This window comes from Amblyomma mixtum, chromosome 9, assembly GCF_055824585.1.
Source record: "Amblyomma mixtum isolate Tamu chromosome 9, ASM5582458v1, whole genome shotgun sequence".
In the NCBI taxonomy this organism is placed as follows: Eukaryota; Metazoa; Arthropoda; class Arachnida; order Ixodida; family Ixodidae; genus Amblyomma; species Amblyomma mixtum.
The window spans coordinates 64,553,020-64,563,489 of NC_143020.1; the positions used below are offsets into that span (position 1 = coordinate 64,553,020).

Consider the following 10,470-nt stretch of genomic DNA (forward strand, 5'->3'; position numbering starts at 1 on the left):
TTAAAGTGCACAAGGGAAACGGAGAACAATAAAATTGAAGAGAAATTTTGTGCTCGGCATTAACAAATGAATGGCGGCGAAATAATACAGAGGGAGAGTTCTTTTTAAAGTAAAACTGGTTGTTTGCTCTGGTCCCTTTAACCTTTAAGCAAGAAAACATTAGACATGGACTCTTCGCCTCGCATATCGTCACATGACTACAGAAAAGTTACAAAGCGTGGAAATTGTGCGATAGTCCATGCATTCGTGGTGACCACTTTTCTGAACTACAGAATGTATAGCACGCTGCTTTTTCCGCAAAGAATGGCGCTCAATAACTGCTGATAACTTAGTGAAAGTGAAAAAGATGTGTTCAGAAATATAATTAACTGTGGTAATTCCATTATACAGTAAAATTGAATTACAGAAAATTTGGCAGAGAAGCTGAAGTGAGAAATATGTACCGAGCTGTACCCCGCAATCCGAGAGAGAAATTAGGGAGATTGAATTGAATTGAATTGAAGGAATCCGCAGAATGTCGGAATGCCAGAATAATGTATCACAAAGACTCTCTTTGAAGTTGAAGTTCAAAGTTCATTTGCGATTCCACAAGAAGTTACAAGAATAATCAGTGAGAGGTCCCAAGGTACAAGACCGCAAGTGGGACCTCCCGTGAGAATAAATTTCAATAGACAACTAGTGAGAAAAGAAAAGCTGCAATGAACATCAATCTGCACTAACTATATTCGCAACGCAACACAGACGATAGCAAGGTATATAGTATAAATTACAAAACCGACAGATTTAAATGCAAGAAAAAGAATATAGAATAGAATACAATTAAGCACTGTAAGATACCGTGATACATAAGATGAATAACACTTAATGATGGTGCTGACAATACAAACTTCAAGAAAGCAGGCAGTGAGTAAAAAATCATAGCCTGGCAGGCGACATTTAAAGTTTCACATTGTATTCATATCTCGTGGAGGCTTTGCCCATGAAATAAAAAAAAGCAGGGTGCATACTGCGACCTATATTTTGCTACATCTTCCAGAAGGACTCCTGGAAGAACAAACGAGTAGTTTCAGCGGCTGTCTTGCAGTTCAGTTACACCTGAGCGTTAGGCGAACACTTCTCCACGGCTGACATGGCAGTGTTCGGGGTACACTGGAACGCCTTGGCAAAGTGGCCGGAGTTTCTGGCCACAGTATCGATGAGAATAGCAGCATTCTGTTCGCCGCAGTGTCCGAGAGCCCAAAGGACGAAGAAGAGCTGCCCGTTGGTGTAGCTGGGATGAAGCAGAGTCCCGCTTCCCTCCGAATCGGCCAGTCTTCTCCTGAGGACGTAAAAAGGGACACTTACTCCCTCAAGCAAAATATTCAACTGCCGAATGTAAGTGAGGACTAGCAAGTAGGCCTCGCTACCAAAACTGCAGGAAGAGAATCACCAGCAACTAGGGGATAGTACAAGGCAGTATGTACTAATTTTGCGAAATATGCAAAGCTTAGTGGCTCTCAATTCGTTTTCCGTAACGCATCGGCAGCGTTGAAAAGCTCTTGATGGTGAGGGTTCGCAGGAATGCTACACGAGCCCTGTTACTTTGGTTGGAAGCAATCCCCTTGGGGTCTTTTCTTTTTGACGAAAGTTGTACAATGTTTGATAAAAACAATGGTGTTTTATGTTCCAAAGCTGAAAGTGAGTCTGTAAGGCATCAGTAGTGAAGGGCATTGTATTCATTTAAACCACCTTGGGTACTTCAGCGTGCGCTCACAAATCACACGGCACACAAGCGCTGCTACAAGACCCCATCCCCCCTTTTTTAATTGAGATGCTTAAGCTGCATCCTGGAAGTGAGCCTTCGACCTTTCGTTGTGGAGCGATGAGGAATCATGGGGCTTTTTTAGATGCCTCGGTGTTATGGGTGCAAAACGCACTAAACCTGGGCTTTGTAGCATTCTAATCCAGTGACCTCAACAAAGCTTATTACGCTGATAGAGCAAACCATACACCCCCCTTCCCCTCCGCCGCATAAAAAAAAATAGCGATCTATTACTGCTATGGACATGGGCACTTACATCAGCAAGTCGTCAAGAGTGAATGGCTCGAGCCATCGTTCCAAGCAAGCCTCTAGATTTAAACTTCGGTTTGTATTAGTAGCCACGGGCCGCGAAGAGAGATTGCTGTTGTTTCTCTCGAGAAATGATATGCGTGAAAAATGCGCTTGAATCACAAGGCTTCTTGTTGGTTGATGCAGCAGATACGTTAATTCCAAAGTGCATCTGTTCATGTACACAACTGTATTCCGGAATAGCAAATGTTCACAATAGTAAGAATTTGTCGGTAATGCAGTTTCAGACACGAATGCATCGTGAAGAACGCCAGGCTATTCCCGTTGCTCATGCCTGCAAATCCTGGACCGCGTTCTGTATCCCATCGCTACAAACGTTGTGACCAGTACTGTACACTGCCACGTTTCCAGTACTATGTTGTTACGGATGAGGTCTTTACCTGTTTTTTTTTTTCTGTGCTGGTAGTTACCTCTGACTATATATGCACAAATTAGGGAGAGAGCGCTAAACTCACCCCAAAATCCTTAACCTAACTGAACGTCTATGTTCAAGATCCCGTTGAATTACTTCATGCAGAACAAAGATACATTCCTTGCACATTAGGATGGAGCTGTATGATCTTCTGTGACCGGTGTATACGATGGGTGATTGCCCCGATATAAATTTGTCCCGCATATGCACGTTTCTACTTTTGGCCTTTTTAAATTCTCTATTGAGTGCCGTCTGATATCTAGTCATACCTGTACAGTTGCAGCAACGGCTCCAGGATAACCAACTCGGCAGCCGCCGGCATCCGTGTGGTACCGCTGACGTTCTCTTTGGTGGCCAGGCATTGGGAAACATGGTTCACAAGCAGGCTGGGGGACACTGCCTGGGCATTCTCGAGCAACTTATCCACGAGCATGACTCGCAGGATAGGCGCGGCGATCGCAGGCACCAGTACTGGTCCCAGTCTCGAAGAGACGTTGACCAGCAGGCCGAGGAGGCCTGGTGCGACCAGCAGTCGACGCTGGCGTTCCTTGTAGGCGACGCGGGCCTGGAGGAAAGTGCTTGGTCGAGTTAGGAAAAGTGAAAGCCAACTAGCGCTAAAGACGTGAAGCTGATAAGAGACCGCTGTGAGAAAGCGATTCCTTTAAACTGAGGTTTATTCAAAATTCAACGAGAATGTACTACTGAAAATGAAACAAACACGCTGGACACCTGCTATCGAAGAAATCAGCTTTGTAGATTGATAACAAGAAGGGTTAGCTTTCATTTGTCTTACAAGCCTTATCGATACCCTTCAGCGAAATGGCGCACCAACCTATAATGTTGCTAATTCATTTCATTTATAAGGCACGTGAGAAGTGTTAGCAACCCATATGTGCTTCTGTCAAGGAAAGAACTAGCTTCCAGGATTAACACAAGCCCTGTGCGTGTGCATTTTGTTTTCATTATCGACGAATTCTTTTAAAGCTGCAATTTAAAGTAAGCTATTTGATACTGTGCGTCTCGTCTTCATTTTAGACTTATTCGCAGTTCTTTACCATTAACACCTACCTCTTACTCCAAATTATTACTTTCAGTTTATAAGCAGGTAAATGTCAGCGCGGTCGAAGTAGTTTCAGTCTCGTGAACTTTCAGGCAGAGTTGCTGTAATGTCAAGGCGTCCGATTTGTTCTTCCTGAGGCGTCGCTTTCAATCTCAGTCCACGCGGATACGTATTGGCTCGGGCTATGATGAACAATGTTCTTTTTGATATATAATAGCGTTAAATAGCCTCAAGTGTGTTCATCTAAAAAAAAAGGCAGTAACCTGTTAGTAACTTATTGTTACAGGCTAACTGTTATTGTTGCAGCGAATTGCTGCCTTCTAGATTAAAAAGAGTTAACAAAATATAACAGTCACTGTTATTTGATCACAAACAATGCCGGTTACTAATTATTGGTGGCAGGTCTGATCCCCATTATGAGCGAAATCCTATATAACCTGGCATATAGAATGTAGTTTGAACAAATATGATCTTCTAATTCTGTGTGTCTGCATCTTCAAGGCCGACGTTGCTTCCCTGCATTCTCCAATCGCACACCCATAAATACGACAGGCAGCTTATCGAATAAGCGCCATTAAATCTTCGCAAGGAAGAAATATAATTTTTGTGCACAGTAAGCGTATTCTCTTTGAGTGCTATTTCACGTTCATGGCTTCTAGATTTCGTGGAACTTCGTGCTGAGGTTCGTCCTATGGTATTCGCTCGATTTTGCCTAATTATGTTTTACGCCTAGTTGTCATCTTGTATCAGCAGGAATACGTGCTTTTGGGGCTGGTATTGTGCCTGCAGCTGCCATTTCCCTACGCTTGCTCTTAATGAAAGTCGTTTAGTTTGCAATCTTGAAATAGGCACAATGTGAAATATGCACATATAGAAGGCGTGACCTAAATACAAAACCATGAGGTCGGCAGTGAAAGAGAAGTGCGTCTAGTGTCCTCACGAAGGGCTGAATCCGCATCACCATTAGGAAGAGACGGTCGCATTTTGAATATCTTCCTGGGCGCTTGTACTTATACAATGTGAGCGTGCCGGTATGCCAGGTGCAGTCTCAGACCAAAAGTTTGCCGACAGTGTCGCCTCTAAGAAAGTCAAAACGCCATCACGACTACTTGACTCAGATAATGTTAGATGAGTACAATAGGAGGTGCTTTGCTCCTAACAATATTCAGAATCAAGAGGCCTTGGTCACAACCGAATTAAATTTCAATCTAACGCGGCTTCGATTTCAGTTCCATTGGTAAGACATATCGATTCACAAACTTTTAGTAACAGTGAAACCACTAAGAATTCAAGCCTCTGTTGCTGTTGTCTGTGTGCCCATCGCCACCACAGCGCAGTTACGCTTAAAAAACATCATACAATTCCGTGATCATATTTACATTGGTCCGTTAACTGCTTGGATGCCACGCCTGTCCTTGGACAGACTGTCGATCACCTAAATAATGCGAGGACAGAAAAATAATTCATACTTCCAGTCTCTGCACGGGAAAATAGGACCATTGCGTATATTCGACACCACACCGAGTATGGCAGATCGCTTCACTCTGGAAATTATTGATGTCTACGCAGCATGTATACATCTCCCGCAGTCCTCGAAGCCAAAGTTTCCCCAGATGGTAATTGTTTGATAGCTGTGCATTTTGTGAACGTGAGTATGTCGCCGAAAATATGAAAAAAGAGTCCTAGTTAATCAGGAAGTACAAAGAGAAAAGTAAAGGGAAGTATCTAGGAGACTACGAGGGAGCACGCTGAATATAGTAGCGTGCAAAAGGATGCGCCCTCATTGAACGCAAGACAGCGTCAGCACTGTACCCACCTCCGTGGAGAAAATCGTCATGTTGACAGCTGCATTATTGCTTGCGCCCAACAGCTCCATAGATACGTCGTCCTTCTCGTTTGACAACAAATTTCTTGGAAATGCGAGATTTTCGGCGTCCGCGTCAGCTTGGGCCGTGGTGAAGCGGAAGAATTTCGTCATCGCCTGCGGTGCAGTAACACAGACCGCGATAATGTCCACGTGCTTATAAGGTACTCGGCCTGGAACACAACTAAACACATGAAATGCGGAAATAATTCACAACATAGCAAAGAGCAAACACCAGCTTCCTATGTCCATTGATAAAAGAAGACACTTATACACTCTCTAATACCTAAAAATAGGTGCTAGCAAGTGCTTGTGTGGTAATGCGAATATTTTCATTTTAATGCACAACGGGCCTTTCTAAGGACGAATCTGAAGAAGCGCACATATAGCAGGATCAATATCTGCACGTTAGTTCTTTCAAGTCGAAAGCCTTTAATGGCTCATACTGTCGTCCGTTAACAAAGCGTGTCGCACACGTTTAACTCGGGATCTAAAAAAGATAGAAGAAAACCAATTGTTGCTTCAGATAGAGGGGGGGGAAATGAACCTTGAAGCCAAGTTTGATGACTGTAGATTAGTTAATTAATTACAGGCAAAAATGTTGAAATTGCGTTGAAATAGCACGGACGTCGATATAGCCACGGGAACGGTGTGACGTCACATCCACCGGAATTCGTCACGGCATAGTGTCTTCGGTTTTCGCCTCTCAACACTATAGTTCCCAAAGTGTCTTCTCAGTTTTTGGTTGTTGTTGGTCGTGCGCGGAACGTCCACATTCAAACGTTTCGCGGTCCTTTGCATGTTGGTCATGGCTGGGAGGACCTGACTATGGCAGCGCATAAGAGCTTGGGCAAAGAACTAGAAGTAAGGACTAACATGTCTTACAGCGGAAGGTGTACGCTTTTTGTCATAGGGGGTTATTTCGTTGGATAGGTACGCTCTTGTCCACATTTTTGCGAGGAGCACGCCAGGATTGGCGATGTACAGAGTCGATCACACTTGTATAGAGCGCTCCAGCAGTCTGCTGGTGAACAAATGAAGTTAAATCTTGTTGCAGCTGCTTTGCTGGGGGTAAGACGCTGGTGCCTGTGTGGTTCACATGTCCATTAGGCTTCACTCTAGCGGAAGTATTAAAGTCAATGCCTACTTTACAATTTCGCATTATTTCCACCGGACGGCACCACTCGAGCGCTCAGGTGTGATCGGCTCCGTAGTACGACTTCGCCTCAGGATAATCGCATCGGAGCGCGCTCGGCTCGCGGGCCCCGCATGTCAGGGAAGCTGCCAGAGGAATTATGGTGCATTCGCTGAGTAGGGGTCGGCTCTGCTTCAATGTAAACAGCTGCAACTCAAGAACAAAGCGGCAAATGCCTTTCAGAAACGCACTTTAGGCAGTAGCATCGACCGGCTTTCATGATTAATCACCGGGCTCCTGGTAGCGTGACATCCCACGGGGCTGGCAAGTCCTAGAAGATTAATCAAGGATTACTGTCACGCGATAGCATTCGGTCGAGGCCAGTGGCTGGAGGGTGTCCTCTTAAGGGCATCTGCTGCTTTTTGCTTGAGTTGCATCCGACTATTCTGCTTATGTGGTGCAGACCGGGCAGTTGTTTTTTTTTTTTTGTAGCGAGAGCTACACTATGCCAGCTCTTCGATCCTTCAGCGTGGCACCCCGTGAGCTCTGTGGCCTTGAGTCGGTTGGTCACGTGGTGCAGAGCAGCTGCTGCTGCCGGCGAAACCGAGCTGCAACAGCTGTGCGCAGCATGAGCTGCGAGTTAACCTATTCTGAACTGTGGCTTCATGGTCGTTTGGTTGGGATTTCATGGGTGGCGCTTCTAAGGTTCGCAATTTTAACATACACTAAGTGAAAGACGTAAGCTTTTACAGACCTGCCGTGTGTCGCGTCCTAGGTCCGACAGCGAGCCGTCAAGATCGTCGACGGCGCCAGTGAGCACTTGCTTGGCTACAGCCAGTGCTTCGTCGTTGAACGCGTCCGCCATAATGGTTAGGCACGCCTGCAAGCGAGGCCTAGGCGGACCCCGGTAGGGTAGCTCAAGCAGGGGTTCCGCCTGCATGTACAGAGTGGCATTCATCGTGTAACGACTGCATAGGTACATCATGGCAGTCATCTCAAATCCAATCCATGTTTACAATCCGCCCTGTCCGGAACAGAAGCAACAGTTCGAAAGAGAGAACTACACTTTTCAGAACGAATTTCTGCGCGACACCCCAAATGTAGTCTTTAGGTGCGAAATCACTGAAACAAAAAGAAAAGTAAGTGTTTTCCGCAGCTATGGTCGAGGAGCCATTCCCGCGTTCATCATTTCATCATCCAGCTTTTCATGTGGAGCCTAACCTGGCGTCGACGTGCTCTTCTTTCCTGTCCTTAGGACCTCCTGACAAATAACATTTCCTCGTCGCAATCTAATGCAACTTGCCGACACAAGCACGTTATTGGAAAATGCTGGAGCAAGTTGTTGCTGTCCAGAAAATGCTGACCTTGCCATTCCCTGCGCAATCACCACGTTTAAACCACAGAGAGGTCAGAAAAGTGGCCCTAAGGAGGCTGATAGGAAATAGTGCTGGCGAAAGCCTGCAAACACTGGGGACACAAAGCAAGAGCCTAGCTAGGCTAAGGCTAGCAAACTTCCATTTACGCCCTTCTCCAGCAAGCACAGACTCCAGTGCCTGTTGTTCCCATAGCGGCCGGAGGGAAGCCAACTTGAGAGTCGCATCGTTGTCATGACAACGCTATCCAGCGGAAAAAAACTTTCTTCCCGAGAGGGATTCGAACCACCGCGGTCGAAAAACAGAGCAGCTTCGTAACCCGGTCGCTCAGACAATTCGACCACGGCCGCAGCCTTATCGCTCTACCTGCGTTGACAGGAATCATTCAGTTTTAAGTATAAATTCACCTCCAGTAGCCAGTTGTGCTGAGGCAGCTAAAACAAAGCTAGCCGGAGTTTGCTACCTCTGGCCAGGCCGTACAAAAGTAGCCTCAGAACGGAAAGTATGAAAGAACACAACTTAGGGAGATTCCACGCTACTCAGCAAAGATTGAAGGAAAGAAATCAATATAACAAAAGCCATGTGAACGACTACGTGTAACAGCTAGTGCGCTTTACCGCCACAACTTCGATGTTTTCGGTGGTAACGTGGAGAACATATCGGTAACTCTGTCTCCCATGCGGAGCCCAGAGAGTAACTCTAGGTTATAAGACCACGCAGGGCAAAAAAAGAAAGGATAAAGCCCATTGTCAATCTAATTGATAATAAGATCAATAAACATTTTAGGCTCAGCGATTTAGCATGCAAGTTTATGTTACACAGCTCCAGTCGGACGTCACTTGGGATAACGTATACCCTTCTATCAACGCAGCCATCTATGCAGTGCACACAATATGTACCATTGTTGACCAAATGTTTTAGGGCAATCCCCCAAGGTGGAGTAGAATTGTAATAAGAGAGTAATTACTCATTGACGTCCACCCGAGTCCAGCCATACGGCTACAAAGCTTTCCTTTGTAGCCGTATGGCTGCGCTCGGGTGGACGTCAATGAGTAATTACTCCCTTATTACAATTCTACTCCACCTCGGGGGATTCCCCTAAAACATTTGGTCCACACTGTTCCCACTTCGAGTTATTGGTCAATTCGCTCTCGCCCTACCATAAACTTGCCGTCCCGGTTAGCTCAATTGGTAGAGCGACTGCTCCGGTGAAGCAGTGGTCCCAGGTTCGAACCCCGGACAAGGATGAATTTTACTTTAACTACGAAGTTTCTGAGAAAGCTGTTTAGCTTTCCTTTGTAGCCGTATGGCTGCGCTCGGGTGGACGTCAATGGGTAATTACTCCCTTATTACGATATGTACCATTACACCCGTTAGAAACATGGATGGTCTGTCTTTTTATCAAGGCTTGCTTAGCTTTATCAGGGCGTTATCTGCACTGCGCACGCAAAATTCTTGCCACATCGTGCAAAGGCTATATAGCAAGAAGTCTGAATTGCATGCATTAGAACGCATTTCTGTATAAAAAAAAAAGGTTGTGTGAAAAAAACAGAATGCGTTTCATTCTCGACAAACTGTTTTTCCGCTTCATGTAGGCCTGCTTCTAGCCTTCTCATTATCCCAGCGTTTGCACTCAAGATAACTTAGAACAAGCTCGATTACCTGTGGGCCCATGAAGGGCGCGAAATAGATGGTCTTCCAGGCGCGCTGATATTCTCGGAGTCTCTTGCCGGAGCGCTGAAGTGTGCCCCGCAGGTGACATCGCGCTGACATTGAAACCCACTGGCATACCCTGGTCACCCATCCAGTCGGAAAAGTGGAGGGATTCCGGCCGCGACTTTTTCGTGCGATATACTTGGATGCCCTGTCCTTACTGCCGCTGAGAATCCGCTGGGTGGATAATCTGCAAAGAAGAATGAATAAATATCACATGAGCCGCAGGGCCGTCCGCATGTTCTGCCTTGGACATAACTCTTCAAGACACAGGATTATCTTTTCAGTAGTGTAGCTTTACAATTATTGCACATTACAAATATAAGTATATAAAAACAAATAAATGACAGGGCAAGGAGACGAGGACTAGACGAGACAACAAGGACGGCGCTGATCAGCGCCGTCCTTGTTGTCTCATGTAGTCCTCGTCCCCTTGCGCTGCCATTTATTTGTTCAAGACATGTACCAACACGCCCAATTTTCCTCGTTAGTCAAGTATAGAAAAAGTTTAGAAGCTACTTGTGTTCAAGTCCTCTGAAAGCTTAAAGTTTAAGGAAAATCGGAAATGCTGTCCCGAAAACTTTTTAACAAAGCTATATACATTTCCTTCCTAATTCTTTCAGAAGCACAGGCATAAAGAGTTTGGAATAAAGCAGTAATTACCCACTGGCATACACCCGAGCGCAGCCATACGACTAGAAAGGAAAGCTATACAGTTTGCACAGAAACTTCATAGTTAAAGAAAAGTTCGTCCTGGTATGGAGTTCGAACCCGGGATCCCCGCTTCACAGGAGCACTCGCTC

General features: G+C 45.5%; 1 protein-coding gene across 1 annotated transcript; it reads right to left on the reverse strand.

Moving 5' to 3' along the window:
• Nucleotides 1-769: 769 nt before the first annotated feature.
• On the reverse strand, nucleotides 770-9,943 carry LOC149329388 (uncharacterized). The gene is made up of 5 exons (XM_089562194.1): nucleotides 9,617-9,943; nucleotides 7,336-7,515; nucleotides 5,399-5,563; nucleotides 2,792-3,087; nucleotides 770-1,318 (listed from the first exon to the last, which is right to left on the reverse strand). Exons 1-5 carry the CDS (start codon nucleotides 9,725-9,727, stop codon nucleotides 1,090-1,092), a joined length of 981 nt encoding a protein of 326 aa, XP_089418320.1. The 5' UTR covers nucleotides 9,728-9,943; the 3' UTR covers nucleotides 770-1,089.
• Between the last annotated feature and the right edge of the window lie 527 nt (nucleotides 9,944-10,470).

Coding starts and splice junctions, on each gene's coding strand:
- LOC149329388 (XM_089562194.1), bottom strand. CDS start 9,727: ATGTCAGCGCGATGTCACCTGCGGGGCACACTTCAGCGCTCCGGCAAG. Junction 7,516..9,616: donor CGCCCTTCATGGGCCCACAG/GTAATCGAGCTT, acceptor CTGTACATGCAG/GCGGAACCCCTGCTTGAGCT. Junction 1,319..2,791: donor CCGTTGCTGCAACTGTACAG/GTATGACTAGAT, acceptor TTACGTCCTCAG/GAGAAGACTGGCCGATTCGG.